Genomic DNA, 17,625 nt, shown 5'->3' on the forward strand with positions numbered 1-17,625 from the left:
CTCTAAGAGTCAAGATCTAACCAGCATTAATCTCCAAGCCCCACCCATTCTCCTTTGTTGTCACTGATCTTCTGACTTCTGCCTTCCCAAAATTCAGATCCCCAGCAGTCCCATTCTTGTCGAATTGAACTCCTAGCCCTGAGCTTGGGAGATCTAAGACCCAGAATAACTGGTGGAAAAGGTAGTAAAAATTTCTAAATTATCTCTTAACACTGAGCCAAGAAACCATAAAATTAACAGAAAATAAGCAAATCTATTAAATAATAATAATAATAATAATAATAACACCTACAGAATAATCATGTTTCCTGGCTGCGCTCAGCCACAATGATGATATATAATGAAGACCTGACTCTTCTCCAAAAATAACACCACAGGCACCAAGTCCCTGCCATACTATGTTAGTGGAGTGAGGGTAGGATCCTACGTACTGGGAGCATCAGGGATTCCCAGTGCCCAACGCAGCGCTCAGCACCAAGGGGGTAACCGCCAAACCTCTTCTATGCATTTATTGTTAAATCAATAACGTGAAAGATTGATCTATGGTTATAGTGATTCATGTGAACTCTACACTGCGATATCAGTAGCCAATATGTATGTAGCACTTACTAAGTTCTAGGTCCTTGACACATGTTAACTGATTTAAACCTCATAACCAAATTTTGGGAGCGGTCATGTCTCAGATTTGAAAAGAAGTCAAATGGGCTAGATAGTATGAGGAGCTACATCCACTGAAGGTTTATGTCGGGGAGCACATCTATGCCATCCTTATTGGAAATATCAACACATACCAGCTATTCTCAGAAAAGCAATTAAATCACTTGGTTCATCAAACGATTCTGTTCCATAACACTCAAAAGCAAGGAACAGCAACCTTTTTCTGAAAAGGGCAGGATAGGAAATGTTTTAGTCTTTGCAGGTCACAGGATACCTGTTGCACCGCTCAGCGTGGGTTTTGTGGGAAAGCGACTGCAGACAATGCGTAAACGATCGAACTCAGCAGTGTTCCAATAAAAGTTTATATAAGAAAACAGGACTGTATGTGAGCCATAGTTTACCACTCCTCAAAAGAATAACTTGCACTCATTTCATTTTTTTTTCCCCATGGGAAAAAGACCCTCCCCTGATCTTCTCGTTGTAGAAAACTTTAAAAAAAATCATTATAAAAAAGCAAAGCGGGGGCGCCTTGGTGGCTCAGTGGGTTAAAGCCTCTGCCTTTGGCTCAGGTCACGATCCCAAGGTCCTGGGTTCGAGCCCCGCATTGGGCTCTCTGCTCAGCAGGGAACCTGCTTCCCCCTCTCTCTCTGCCTGCCTCTCTGCCTACTTGTGGTCTCTGTCTGTCAAATAAATAAATAAAATCTTAAAAAAAAAAAAAAGAAAGAAAGAAAGCAAAGTGGGTCAAAGGTCTTAATTGAAAAACCACAAAAAGTGGGGAAAACCTTCTATATGACTTTTCCTATCTGTCTCATAATCTCTTTCAATCAGGTTCTGCATTCTTGTGCAAAACACCACGAATAACTGAAGAAAGATGTTTGGACAACAAAGGAAAAATAGCCGTAAAGGCAGACACGCCAGTATTATGCTCAAAGGCAAATACCACTTATGTTTGTGAGTTTGTCTTGGATTATTGAAGAAACATGTACGGTCAATTGAAAGCAAGTAACTCTTTCACTGCACAGCAATTTCTGTGAAGGATCTTAGCTCTTCCCATGTAAACGAGAACTCCAAACTATGTGAAATATGTCTGATTGTATCGCAACCACTATCAATGTGGACTCTTGGACCAACAACTGTAGACTGTAAACACAATAAGGAGCACCAGAGTTCAGTGTGAAACATGGGACTGACACACTTGTAAGAGGGGATGTGGCGAGTGGTACGTTATGACTGAGGTGGGGAAGGCCTTCTTGTTGCCTGCGGGCCCTGGGGACGTTCTTCTCCAATCGTCCGGGAGCCCGAACTCTTGCCTGGACTGTCACCACTGTTGAGAACTTATTTTTTTTTTAATTTTTTAAAAAAGATTTTATTTATTTATTTGACAGAGAGAGATCACAAGTAGATGGAGAGGTAGGCAGAGAGAGAGAGAGAAGGAAGCAGGCTCCCTGCGGAGCAGAGAGCCTGACCCGGGACTCGATCCCAGGACCCTGAGATCATGACCTGAGCCAAAGGCAGTGGTTTAACCCACTGAGCCACCCAGGTGCCCTGACAACTTACTTTTTAAGACAATCCTCCCCAGTGCCCTCAACATCCTCCCCAGCCCCGCACACACCTCACAGTAGCCCCTGCCAAAAACAGGAAGCCACTTCCTCTTCCACAAAACCCCTGACTGTCTTTGCCCTACCCAGGTCCTGATCACTGCAAGAAACACTTTGAAATAGCCCTTCTATGGAGGGGAAGTCCCCTCCATAATCATGTTTATTTTTTTTTAAAGATGTTATTTATTTGACAGAGAGAGAGCATAAGTAGGGGGAGCGGCAGAGGGAGAGGGAGAAGCAGGTTCCTTGTTGGGCTCCTTGTTGAGCAGGGAGCCCGATGCAGGGCTTCATCCCAGGACCCTGGGATCATGACCTGAGCTGAAGACAGAGGCTTAATGACTGAGCCACCCAGGTGCCCCATAATTGTGTTTAGTGAGTAAAGCAAATGCACCGTTGGTGGAATAAATGGTCCTTCATGTGTTTGTTCACAGTTATCGAAACATGTGTCTAAGAGATTCTTACTTTTTCATTGTCCATTTTCCTGTATTTAATTCACTTCACTGATCTTTTTAAAGTGCAGGAGGAAGGTGAATCAGGGAAAAAAAAGAATTAGGATATTTAGGAATATCAAGCTATAGCTAAATTCTGGGGCCAACTCTAATCCATGAATAGAAGATAGATTTCACCTGGAGTGCCATTCTTTAAGCATTGCATGGTGAAGAATGCTAAGCCAAAACTTGCTGAGAACTGACATGCAAAATGCTCCAGAAAAATATGTACAAATCTGTTTTTTTTTTTTTTTTGAAAGAAACAGTAAAGATAAATTAGAAACTAATGAGTTTGGTCATTTAGAAGGAGTGAGTAAAGCTAGGTAGATGAAACAAGAACAGTGATACTTCTTTTGAGTGTTACCCTTTTGTATAATTGTTTTGCTCTCAGAACCACATTCATGTTTACACATTCATAAGTTAACCCAGCTGTATTGAAAATGAATGACAAAACCACAATGAAGAGGGAAGAAAAGAATTAACCCAAGATCCTTTTGGACACAGACATTTCATTATAGATGCATGCTAAAGGCAAACAATTGAACTCTAATAGATTTATTCTTTTTACCATGTATATAGATTAGAAATTCTAAAGATACTTTTATGATTGAACAATGGAAGCAGATATATTTAAGATATTGGGGGCCACGTTTCCCAACTGTGTTGCAAAAGGGTGATAAATATGGACAGGGGAGGCTAGCATTAATTCTGTGAGATAGGTCTAAGGTAGAGGTAAGAAAAAAATGATGAGACAGATGATAGACAAATAGGGGTGTGTGGGGGGGTACATGTGTACCCTCAGCTAAGAGGACCTAGAAGTAACAAAAATCTAGAGGCAGTGGGCACATCCAGTGGCCACATCTTGGTTTCTAAATACCATACTCCATGAGAAGAACCCAGGACTTCTTGAAGGACTGATGGATTTCAGAGCAGGACAGAAAAAGGCTCCGGAATGTAAGATTTATGCCAGAAAGTAGGAAAAGGTTAAAGAATGATAGGCATAGGGGACAGCTGGACATAGCTCCCACTGAACAAATCTGGATGTATTTGAGCATTGAAATAAATAATGATAGTACTGGATTATAATCCATCCCATAAAATAAGGATCCATGAGTCCATATTGATACAAATAGACAAACAAATGTGGGAGAAGAGAAATATCTCCCTTACAGTAGAAAGCCAGCTAACACATGCAGAGTAAACAATGGAGTCCGGAAAATCACCATTTTCTAAACAGTATAGTAGTAACTGATTGAGACAAGAGTCATCAATGAATATTAAAACAAGTGGGTGAAATTTTAACAGGAAAAACAATATTTTCATAGTCTCAAAATGTCTTCTCACAGTTTATTTATTGCAAGGAGAAATAGACTTCATATTAACCGGGAGTTTACAAGTCAGGAAGTTCAGCTCTAATGGTCATTGAGGACCAAGAAACAAGACATGGAATGACTTCACTGTGGGAGGTTGGAACTGATACTTCTCAGGTAAAGGCAGCACCCTCAAAAGGTTATATGTTCAGTGAAATGATGGAATAGAAAAATATCTGCTTTCCAGCAAAGACTCTGTATTGACCTAAGGTCTGTGTGGAAGAAAACGATCTCTCCTATGAATTTGTAATTATAGAAAAATTCTGAGTGTCCCAAGAGAATTAATAAATATAAATCATTACCACAAAAGGGCACCTCTCTGGAGAGGCCCACTCCTAAACCAAGTTGTGCAGAAGTCCCACAACTGAGCTCACAAACCAATGTGATACATCAAACAAGGAAACAAGCACCATGAATGAAAATCAGTACGACAAAAGAAAAAAAGAAGTTAGTCCCCAAATACTGTAGATAATATAATTATTGGGTTCAAAATATAAAATAAATACAATGGATATATTGTAATAATTAAAAAAAAAAACACTACAATGGAACAAAATACCATAAAAATTACTAGCAAATTTATTAAAGAACTAAATGTAATTTCTAGAAATAAAAGATTTACTCACTGAAAAGGACGTAAAAGCCTCATTGAAAAGGCTAAAAAGCTGATTTGATAAAGGAAAAGAGACAATTAATGTACGAATAGAAAGGTAAAGGAAATTATCCAAAATGTCATTGATAAAATCAGAGAGGTAAAAATATGAAAATGAAGAGACATTGATCACTGGAGAAGAGTTTTTATGAGAAATCTAATTTAAATACAGAGAAAAAGAGGAGAGAAAAAGGAATAGATAACTGAGGGGAAAAAAAATATTTGAAGAGCTAAACATTAAGATTTTTCCAGAACGGGTGAAAGAACTCTTAATTCTGGGAACACAAAGAAATCTGTAAGTAGGCTGTTGTAGTGAAACAACAGAATGCCAAAGAAAAAGGAAAGAAAATTTGAAAGGCATCTGGAGAGAAAAGAGAAATTACCAAAAAATGAACATTTAAACCAACAACAGGCTCATCAAAAATGGGAGCCAGAAGATAGTGACACATCTTCCAAATGGCTGGAGACAAGAGCTCTCAACCGGGTACCCGGCTAATCTTTCAATATCAGGGGGGAGGGAAAGACATTTTTGGTATGAATAAAATTGAATTTATTAACACAGATCCTCCCTAAAAGAAATTGAACATGTAGAGAAAGTCTGACATACAAGACAGAATCCTGAGTAAATAAATTCATAAACATGGGAAAATCTAGACAAACCCAGGCTGTTAAAATAATAATTATTATAAATATATCTTCATGAGGAAAAAAAAAAACAAGCTAAACTTAATGAATCTGCCATGAATTATGTGAAATACAGGAGATGGATAACTGAAGTTAAAGTATTACAAAACATTATGTTGGTTAGGAAATGGTAAACATACGGATTAGCTTTAGACTTTGATTTTATATGCATGTTAAAATAGTAATTATAACCATACAAAAAATACATAAGGAACCTTTTAGTTCGGTAGGGAGAGAAATGCATTTAAAAAAATTGACCAACACTATATAAATAAGACATACAGGAGGGAAAACATAGGGGGAAATGTACAGTAATAGCACAAAATAAGTCACAAATCCAAGCTTTTCAGTAACTTCAAGATCTAAGTAGACTAAAGTCACTAATCAAAAAACAGAGATTGTAAGAGATAATATTACAAATCTAACTGAACACTCTTCACAAGATTACTCACCTTAAACCTTAGGACTCAAGTAGGGAAAAAGTTAAAGGATAGAGAATCAATGTGTTATGTCACTACTAAAGAAAATTAAGCCAGGATTGCTATATTAATATTAAACAAAACTGTCTTTCAGTCAAATATTGAATTACTAAAAATAAAGAGAACCATTGCCAAAAAAAAAGTCCCTGGGAAAATACAACTTTTATTTTACCTGTACCTAGCCCATTATTTAAAGGAAAATTACTAGGGTTATAAAGAGAAATGGACAAAACAGACATTAAAGAAAGAGATTCAAATTTTTCTCACTGCCCACAATTTAAAGATTTTATTTTTTTTATTATTTATTTGACAGACAGAGATCACAAGTAGGCAGAGAAGCAGGCAGAGAGAGAGGAGGAAGCAGGCTCCCTGCTAAGCAGAGAGCCCGATGTGGGGCTCGATCCCAGGACGCTGGGATCATGACCTGAGTGGAAGGCAGAGGCTTTAATCCACTGAGCCACCAAGGCACTCCCTCATTGCCCACAATTTAAACAATAAAATAAGTTTTCACAAATGTTTAAAAACTATTCTAACCACAATGCAATTTGCACAACACCAAAAACACATCAGTATCTTTTTAAAACTCTCCATAAGTTTAGAAATTAAATAACACAATCCTGGGGCACATGGGTGGCTCAGCCACTTGGGCATCCAATTCTTGATTTCAGTTCAGATCATGATCTCAGTGTCGTGGGATTGACCCCACGTCAGGCTCTGCATTCAGTGTGGACTCTGCTTGAGATTCTCTCTCCCTCTCTTTCTACCTCTCTCCCTGCTCATGCACTCTCTAAATAAATAAATAAACATATAAATACTAAAAACATTTAAAACAGAAAATTAAATAATACATTTCTAAGTAACGTATGGATCAAAATAAAAAGTCTGCTAGAAATTAGAAAATAGTATGTCCTACATAATAATAATAATAATAATAAATCTCAAAATATCATGATATAGCTACAGCACTTGGCTAGTTTAGTCTTAAAAGTGGATATAACAAAAAGGAGAATTATTAATAACTAATAAGATAAAAATCCAATTCAGGATTTATAATATAATGTAATATTAAAATGACACTACAGACAAAGGGCTGACATCCAAGATCTATAAAGAATTCCTCAAACTCAACACACACAAAACAGTTAATAATGTCAAAAAATGGGCAGAAGACATGAACAGACATACAAATGGCTAACAGACACATGGAAAACTGTCCATCCTCATTAGCCATCAGGGAGATTCAAATCAAAACCACATTGAGATACTACCTTATACCAGTTAAAATGGCCAAAATTAATAAGACAGTAAACAACATGTATTGGAGATGATGTGGAGAAAGGGAAACCCTCTTACACTGTTGGCAGGAATGCAAGTTTGTGCCATCACTTTGGAAAACAGTGTGGAGATTCCTTAAGAAATTAAAAATTGACCCTGCAATTGCCATACTGGGTATTTACCCCAAAGATAGAGAGGTAGTGAAAAGAAGGGCCCCAATGTTCATAGAAACAATGGCCACAGTCGCCAAACTGTGGAAAGAGGCAAGATGACCTTCAACAGATGAATGGATAAAGAAGATATGGTTATCTACACAATGGAGTATTATGCCTCCATCAGAAAGGATGAACACCCAACTTTTGTATCAACATGGATGGGCCTGGAGGAGATTATGCTGAGTGAAATAAGTCAAGCAGAGAGAGAGTCAATTAGCATATGGTTTCACTTACTTGTGGAGCATAAGGAATAACATGGAGGCCATGGAGAGACGGAGAGGAGAAGTGAGTTGGGGGAAATCGGAGGGGGAGATGAACCATAAGAGATTGTGGACTCTGAGAAACAAATGGAGTGTTTTGAAGGTGTGCGGAATGGATGTTGGATGAGTCTAGTGGTGGGTATTGTGGAGGGCACGTATTGCATGGAGCACTGGGTGAGGTAGGTAAACAACGAATTTTGGAACCCTGAAAAAATTTTAAATTTAATTTTAAAAAATTAAATTTAATTTAAAAAATAAAATACATTATATATAAATATAATAAGGAAAGAATAATAGATACAAAAACACATAAATAAAGACACCTTAGGATCAATGAAATTGAAAATATGCACATACTACAACTGCATAATTCAATTTCTAGTTATATACTCTGGAGAAGTTCTACTGCATGTGCAGAAGGAGACATTAGCAGAAATATTTACAGCAAATTTGTAATAGCAAAATATCAGTAACAGTAAAAGTAGATGGGTTAAATACACTGGAGTACATTTATCCGGTGGGATTCTAGTCTACACAACAAAGAAGATGAGTAAATTGCCTCCATATAATTCAACATTAATAACTCAAAAATACCCCCTAATATTGTGTTATTAAAAAAAAGGCAAGTTGCAAAAAGATACCCATGGTATAATAAAATGTATATAAAATTTAAGATACAAATGCATAATTAAAATGTGGTTTCAGGATTCACATATATGTAATAAAATGATAAAGATACATGTAGGAATGATAAACACTGAATTTGGAATAATAGTAACCTCTAAAGAAGAGGGGAAGGGAATATATAAGGGTATATAAAGAGTTCCAACTAATTTTAATATGTTTATTTTTTAACTGGACAAAGTCATATATTACATTGTTTTTTAAAGATATTATTTATTTATTTGAGAGAGAGAGTGTGAAAGAGAGACAGCATGAGTGGGGGAAGGGTCAGAGGGAAAACAGACTCCCTGCCGAGCAGGGAGCCTAAGGCAGGACTCGATCCTGGGACTCCAGGATCATGACCTGAGCCGAAGGCAGTTGCCTAACCAACTGAGCTACCCAGCCGTCCCTTATCACATTATTTTTATACTTTTTGTATATCTGATACATATTTAACAATAAATTACAACAATATAGTTATATATAAGATCATAAATTATTTGACAATATTTCATGTTTCATAATCTAAGAAAATCACAAAGCCAAGACATCCATAAAAGTTAAGACTAGTGCAACTGTCATGAATTTTTAAAAATTATATTAAAAATTCTCAAAAATCATGAATAAAGTTGCAAGGCAAATAATACACCAAGAGAAGATATATGTAACAATATGACAATATAAGAGGAACAGTTTTAAACCCCAACTGTGTAGAAAACTTCCATGTAATCATAGAAAAAAACAAAAAACACAAACCAAAAGTGGACCAAAAATAGGTAAAAATACCAATGACCGCTGAAGATATGAAAAACAAAAAGACTCAAACTACGGAAAGAACCTAGATGTCCATCAACAGATGAATGGATAAAGAAGATGTGGTGCATAAAAAAAAAAAAAATATATATATATATATATATATATATATATAATATAATATAATATATATAAATAAAAAATAAAAATAAATAAACAAACAAAACGTCTCAACTTTACTAGTAATCAAAGAAATAGGAATTAAAGCTATGAAACATTATTGGGAAAAATTTTTAAGCATTGAGAATTTCAGATGTTGGAAAGAATTTATGTCTTAAAAAGAATACTATGCAGCCATCAAAAGAAATGAAATCTTGCCATTTGCGACAACATGGATGGAACTAGAGCGTATCATGCTTAGCGAAATAAGTCAAGCAGAGAAAGACAACTATCATATGATCTCCCTGATATGAGGAAGTGGTGATGCAACATGGGGGCTTAAGTGGGTAGAAGAAGAATCAATGAAACAAGATGGAATTGGGAGGGAGACAAACCATAAGTGACTCTTAATCTCACAAAACAAACTGAGGGTTGCTGGGGGGAGGGGGTTTGGGAGAAGGGGATGGGATTATGGACATTGGGAGGGTATGTGCTTTGGTGAGTGCTGTGAAGTGTGTAAACCTGGCGATTCACAGACCTGTACCCCTGGGGATAAAAATATATATAGTTTATAAAAAATTAAAAATTAAAAATTAAAAAAAACAAACAAAAACAAAAACAGAAAAAACAAACTACTGAAAAAGGTATCAATTTGATAGACCTGATCAAAAATTTAAAATTTGCACATCCCTTACCCCTGAAATTCCACTTTTATTTTTTAATTTTTTAAAAGATATTATTTATTTGTTTTAGAATGAGACAGAGCAAGCATGAGCAGAAAAAGGAACAGAGGGAAAGGGAGAGCGAATCCCAAGCAGACTCCATACTGAGCACAGAGCCCTGTGCAGGCCTTGATCTCACTACTCTGAGATCACAACCAACCAAAACCAAGAATCAGACCCTCAACTGACTTAGGCACCCAGGCACCCCCCCCACCCCCACTTTCAGAAATGTAGTGAAAACTCTACAGTATCTAAATGCTCATAAGTATGGACAATAGTTAACACATTATCTGGGCCTTAAAAGGAATGAGATAGACCAATAATGACAGCTCACATTATTCACCGGTAGGTAATATTCTAGGTATTTGACATGTGTTGACACAGTTAATCCCTAAGACATGTTTGAAATAAATTCTACAGATGAGGAAACAGAGACATAGAAATTAGTATAACCAATATAAATCACCCAAGTATAAGGCAAAGGCAGGCTTTGAATTCAGGCAGGTAAAACTGCACTGATGCAATCAAACACTAGGCTGTCCTGCCTCCTGTTTGCAGTAACATGGAAAGTTCTCAAAGCAAGAGAAGCAATGCATGGAACAACAAATACATTACAGCAGGCTATGCACACACGCCTGTACATTCACAGAAAAGTGACCAAAGAGTCACATGCCAGAGCATGAAAATAAACACTGGAGCAGGTTGTTGAGTGACAATATTTGTAGCTATTTGCATTTTACATTTTTAATGGCCCATTTAGTTATCTTTGCATTCACTGAATATTTACTTAGACACCTGTTATGTATCAGATATTATTAGCTACTAAGGAGTCAGTAATGACCTGAAACAGACAACAGTCCTGTTCTCTTGGATCATACAGTCAAGGGGAAAGGCAAATATTCCAATTATAAGGAAATATAAAATTATAACTCTGGCAAATGCTGTGAAGGAAAATCAGTTGTTGTATGAGGGCCTGTAAAGGAGGAGATAAGTTAGGGAAGGTTTCCAAGAAAGTGATGATTAAAATGAGCTTTGCAGGAAAAAGAGGAGGTATTTATGCAAAGTGGGTGATGGGGGAGAGTGTCTCCTGCAGACACTGCAGCAGAGAAAGACTAGATCTTTAAAGGCTCTGAAAGAGCCCGCAGGGCTAGAAAGCAGGGAGTTGTTTAATGAAGAAGGAGAGGCAGGGACAGGTAAGTTCCAAGGGTAGGCGGGGCTTGGAGGTCCAAGAGCAGTGGGAAGCTACTGAAGGGGTTCTAAGGTGTGTGTGGGAAGAGCCTAAGGTCAGATTTATTTTGAAAAGATTCCTCCAACTTCTCAGTAGAAAACAAATTGAGATTTTGCTAAATAATCCTTTACGTCGGGCAAAGAAGGGGCAGTTTCTCTGAGTACTGGCAATAGATGAGGAAAGAAATGAACAGATTCAGTCTAGTATCTCAACAGAAAATAAATCCATGAGAACTTGATGAGATACTAAAGATGGAGAGGAAAGGAGAGAAAAGTACTGATAGTTAGTAGATATGAAGAGTGGAGGAGTAGTGGGGGGGCTGAGGGAGATTTCCATATCAGATCTGCACTCTTCTGATGGGGCCAATGGCCAGGTACGCGCATATTGCTTATGGTATTAAAACAACTCAAGCCCCCGAATGAGCAAATCCAAAAAAAAAAAAAAAAAATCTGACCTTCTACTGGTGGAGTTGGTTTGTTCCCATTTCCTTTATCCACAACCTTGACTCTGGGTTTTGGTTCCTTTCTTTTTTCCAAATCTATAACTGGAAGGAAAGGAGAAACGCAACAACATGTCATGTTACCGTGTAAAGAAAATAGTCAATGGATTTTACTAAAACCCTTGAAAGTATTGGGAGTACTAAGTAGAAATGATCTTCATGGCAGAATTCCATTCCCAAAGATTGGAAATGCTATTTTATTTCAGCTTGTTGTGGGAAGGTGTGGAAAACCCTTAAGGAATTGCTTTGGTCCAGTACTCACTATGGGCAGATGTATCAAATAAATTCAACCTTTCATAACTGCTATAAAATCAGCATGATTATCCCCATTTCGTACATGAGGGAAGCAAAGACCAGGAGGCTAAGTAACTAAAACATATTTCATAAAACCAGAATGTACTGGCCCAGGATTCAAGCCATATCTTGTAGTCTCTGAACAAGGACTATGAGTTGGCCCCTGTTCTAGTTGGCCATGAATATTTGGAGTTGGTCTGTCAGCAACAGAACATGGAGAATCCAAAACAATTTCCTTTCAAACTTTAAAAAAAAAAAAAAAGCTTCCCTATTAATATATAATAGTATTTCTTTGTCAGTATCAGTATGAAATATTCAGGGGCCCAGAATTAATGTATCTATACAATCTACTCCCTCATACCTTCACTTTCCACTGCTTAAACTCTACAGCAATTTCCTGCTATTGCTTGGCACCTTAACTTGTTTGCATCAGCTCAGACCACCGCCAATGGCAATGGTTTCTGCACAAATAAAACACCCATGAAAAGGCAGAAGGGATCCTCTGGTGAGATATTTCATTTAATTGTTGCATTCACTTCACAGAAATCAGCAGACTTACTGCAGGGTGGGCTTTGGAGGCGAAGGAATGATTTCCTCTGAACCACCCTTCCTGCCTTCTCTAGGGTGTTAGTCCATTAACCCTGTCTCTATCACCCCTCCTCCTCCTCTTCTTTCTACTTCTTTCCATCCCTTTGCTGAAAGGGTTTGAGACTTGCCAGTTGCCAAGGTCATGTTGCTCTAATTCTATTACTTGTTTCCATAGAAACCATCCTTGGCTTTCTGGAGCCTAGAGGTTAAAGTCCAAGATTAAAAAATAATAATAAGATGGCTTGATCCTGCTATTCCCACTGACCCTCTAACTTTCTACATACATTTTTTTTCCAGATCTCACTCTCTTGACTTCTTTAGAAGCCTTGACCACTTTGGAACACCCCCTTCTCTAAATTCTTCTCTTCATCTGTTTTTACAAAGGCATTATTCTGGATTTTCTTGTATTCCTCCGACCCCTCATTTATATTCTCATTTTTTGGATCCTTTCTCTGTTTCCATTCCTGAATCGTGATCATATACTAAATTTGCCCTGCATCTCGGCACACCCCGCCTATCATTTTGTCACTCCACAATTTTAACGCTCCCACTTCTGTGGGTGATTTCCAAATCTATATCTCCAACCCCACCCACCCATAGGCCATGGCCTCGAATTGCTTACACCCTGTAAAAGAAATCTGCAATTTTAACTCCAGAACAATTGTGCTGCGTGGTCATGGAAGCAGAGATAGATCTGGCAAAGAATAATTCCAGAGGTGGAGACCCAGGGACGCTTCACAGGAAAGGTAACATTTGAGCCAGACTTTGGAAAGACAAGCACGATTTTATAGGCAGAGGTTAGCAAAAGGTCATTCTAATGAGGAAAATGGCAGCCAAAGAGAAAATCTGGGCCATAGACCATTTTGATATATATATAACAGTCACTTTCCATTGTGCCCCAAGATTACATGTATGATGCAACACATGTTACACCAAGCTGTCATCTTCCTCCTGCAGGAGGCAAACTATATTGGAAAACAGAAACACAATAGCATTAATCAGGACAAGAGCAACCATGCCCTACTGTGTGCTGAAGTGAATCAATCCACAGTGTTACAGGCATATATCATTACCCCGACTTGCAGATGAGAAAACTTGAGGCCAGGCTTGATTTGCTCGGCCAAATACACACACCAGATCAGAAATGTCTTTCCCTCTTCAAAATCCAAAAGCACGATTTCTCATGCTTCCCCATGTATCAGAAGATGGACTTATGAGGACTTCAAATCTCTACACTAACTGTAAACCTACATGCACAGCATTTGTCTGGATCATTTTCCTGGATCCAACAATGGAAGTTTCCTGGGGAAGGGGAGCCAGGCTTTAGTTCCATCTCACGTGGAACAAAATGAAAAAGAAAACCAAAGTTATTTTAATATTATTGTTGCAAACTTTTATTTGGGAAGAACAAATCTCTGACAATAATAATTTTATATTGTTTTTAATATTTGATTTATATTTATACTTCTACATTAATCATTTATATAGGATTACCTTTAAGTTATCCAACTTACCAGTTAGACAGTCTCAATAAGATTATTCCAGCAGAACTAAGCAAACTGAAAACAACTGAACTTCTTTTGAAGTGTTCTGAGTAGACAGCTACTGGCAGAACTTTTTCAGGTTACCTGTTTCTCAGGCTGCTCAGTCAACGGACTATCTGGGATAATCCATTGCAACACCTTCCATCTAAAGGAAAATGTCTCCATGTCCTTTCACTGCTTCTCAAAAACTTGAAGAAGAGCTATTTTGCTTACTCATGTCAAAATGTCAGAGGCCAGAAATGGAAGTGCAGTGCCAATAAAGGCAGACAAAGGCTGATTTATATTGGAAATAACATCAAAAGTTTTTCTGGAACTTCCAGATAATATGAATCTCAAAAAAATGTCATGTTTAAAATATCTGCATGTCCTACTGACAGGTGGAATCACCCAATGTCTTTGTTCAGAAGTTTCAAGAGGTAGCAGGTTAACAAAGTTGGTTTCTTTTTTCATTAAAAAAAAAAAATCACAAAATACATGCCATAAAACATTACTTAGAAGAGGAAGGGGAAAAAGGAGAGAGGGCAGAAAATCCAGCTAGAACATTGCTGCACGCACAGTTCTGGATTCGTAGGTAAATGCCACAGCCTTCCAGATCTGTGGAGTAATCTAAGGACAGGATGTGAAAAGCTATTGTTAATCGAAATGATGTCCAGAATTTGCTTCAAAATTAGGGCAGAGTGGTGGGGGGAAGATAATAGATGAAACAAGACTGGCCATGAATGGTTACTTGTTGAAGTGACTGGTGGATACGTAGGGGTTTATTCAATACCCTGCTAATTTTTTTAAATATGTTTAAAACTATCCTTTAATAAATTGGAATTTTTAAAGAGTATATATTAACAATGAAGTAACACCAGGACAGTTAAATTATTAAATTATTAATGAAAGTTAACCAGGACAGTCCTCTTCTGTTTGCTTTCACAATACGCAAATCTTTGTGGTCCACATATGAATGGCCACTCCCAGGAAGAGAGGGTTGCTGGGGTCTCTGCTCACGAGAATATAGGGTCCATGGGTGGGGGGCAATGATTTGTCATGTTCTCAGTACCTAAAATAAGGCCTGACACTTAGTAGCCGTGCAATATATATTGGTTAAGTGGGGAAAAAAAGAATAAATGAATGAATGAATATCTATCTCCCAAAAGACAAAAGAATCACAACCTGTAAGAACAACTTTTAAACTCCGTATAAGGAAAGGCTTTCTAATGACATAGATTGGGCTGGCTCAAAGCTTTCTCCCCTGCTTAGAATATCTTTGTATGTCCTGCTTTTCATTGTCTGCCCAGTTTACTCTTTGAGAACTGGCTCAGATTTGAAGCTATCCGCCATCCATTCTTATTCCTGCCTATCACTGAGACAGAGAGAGCTTCTGCCTTCACAGAGAGCCCTGAATCTCCATCCCTGACCCTTACGGCATTCACAGAGCTTTTTGTCATGAGACCTGGCATATAATAGGTTGATGATAAAAACCAACTAATTTATCAAGATAAAGGGTCAAATGTCTTGTTATAAAGGTTGTTTACATAGAGGCTAGACTGCCACTTGCTAGGAATACTACAGAGCAGGTGTAGGCATCAGTCATTTGGTATGTATTCACTTAGCACCTATGAGTACTGGGTAGACGAGATGTCTGGGTAAGGTTCAGAGGACATCTCGTCTACCCAGTATCTAATAGAGCATGAAAAAAGTAAAATTTAAAGGATTTAAGTGGGCATGCATTAAAACAGGTTAAGGGAGGGGCAGAGGGGTAGTAGTGATAGAAGGAACTCATGGAAGATTTCACCAAATATCTTTCAAGATCTCCTCATCTAAACAATCCAATTTTAACCTATCATAGTATTTACTCCAGACTTTAACTCAGAGCTGGAACAGAGTCCGATGGTAGCACTTTAAGAACTGTACATACGTACTTCTGAATTGACCTTGGGCTGGCTTGCTTTCTTTGTCTTTATTGTATGCAATAATTTGAACTGTGTAATTCTGGTCTGGCATAAGACCTTGAATAATTGCCTTAGTTGCCGTGTTCTGGAGATTCAATTGATTGGTTTTGCCACCTATAACAAAACAGAAAGATAAATCAGGACTAAGAAACAGGTTCACTGGATACATTAAGAAAATTTATTAATCAGCAATCAAGATTTTAAAGGGTGAAAACATTTTAAAAAATACACAATGGTGCATATGCATATACTACTTAATTTTAATATATTGTTCCTTCTCATTCTTAGTTGTGCTCTTTGCATTAGATCATTTCAACAGTTGCCTAAATTAGACAAAACACATTCACAAAAATCTTTCATCATAATGCATTACTGCTTATACACCAGGGAAAGCCACAGTATAGGATTAGGAGAAAATAAGCCCTCAGCATAGATACAGTCTTCAAGGAAAGGGAAAGATAAAGGCAGACTGAACAACATTATCTATGCTGAAATTTTTGCTATGGTCTCTCTAAACTGAATCAAAGCATCCCTAAAGCATTAGCAATTTAATTATCTTAAATCTGAGCATAACTGGCTCAGGATGTTGACAGAACCAATCATTGCCCAGCTACTTAAATGTTAGCGCGGTTCATGAAAAGATTTCAAATCTCCAGTATCTCTCCATCAAATCATAATGACATCTAAGGCTATTGTGGAAATACTGTTGATTAAATACTCAACTTTTATGCCAAATTCCAAATATGCTTTTTCTTTTCTAATTTCTGGCAACAGTTACTAAGTATAAGAGGAAGGAAATTGAAAACTCCCTCGCCGCTAGCAATGACAGCAAAAAGGACCTGAAATCTGCTGAATGAATTAAACATAACACAGATTACAATGTATTTTAATCATATTCCCATAAATTAATGCTGTTGTGTCTGAAATTTGATGCTGCTATCACCTATGCTGCCTGCTACTAGAAGGCAGAACGGAGCCCTTTTCTTGCCAAAACACATTTCTTTAAATGCATTTATGTCCAAGATGTTAAACCTGGTTTCACAAACGTCTATTATTTAAAACCCATCTTCTACAAAGCACACCAAATAAATCTTTCTTAATGCGTGTTTCACTAAAAAAAAAAAAAAAAAGTTTCTTAGAATACTGTGTATTAGACTCCCTCTCTGAGGGGCTTAGGTGTATTATTTTACTAACAGCTTTGAGAATTCTGCAAGTTAAAAAATCTTTAAACTCTTTAGAATAGGACTTCTTCAGTTTCTTTGACTATTAAACCATTTGGTTGTATCATAGTTATTAGCATCTTACAGATTACCATGGAACACACTTTGGGAAAGACTGGTATAAACTGTATTAGGAACATGTCTTGAAGGGCTAAAATGTCTACCTTTTGTGTCTGGATGCATTTATTACTCTTTTTATTTACTCTATTTATTTTATGTTTGACCAAGTAGGTAACAGAGTGTCAACACTGTCTTATTAGCTTGGGTCACTGCAGTAAGGGCACCGAGGCACTGTAAAAATGGAACCTGTATTCATGAAGGAATAATTTGCTTTCAC

The 17,625-nt window shown here is 37.3% G+C and overlaps 1 protein-coding gene across 2 annotated transcripts in view; it reads right to left on the reverse strand.

Annotated features, from left to right (window-relative positions):
* COL14A1 (collagen type XIV alpha 1 chain) overlaps positions 1–17,625 on the reverse strand; it is a 217,279-nt gene that overhangs the window by 167,692 nt on the left and 31,962 nt on the right. For both annotated transcript variants that reach the window (XM_082721773.1, XM_082721774.1), the window contains exons 4-5: positions 16,039–16,182; positions 11,658–11,747 (exon numbers count right to left, since the gene is read on the reverse strand). In XM_082721773.1, the coding sequence (XP_082577899.1) occupies positions 11,658–11,747; positions 16,039–16,182 (234 nt within the window). The remainder of the gene's footprint in view (positions 1–11,657; positions 11,748–16,038; positions 16,183–17,625) is intronic.

The sequence above is a fragment of the Mustela nivalis genome, assembly GCF_964662115.1.
Source record: "Mustela nivalis genome assembly, chromosome: 2".
Classification (NCBI taxonomy): domain Eukaryota; kingdom Metazoa; phylum Chordata; class Mammalia; order Carnivora; family Mustelidae; genus Mustela; species Mustela nivalis.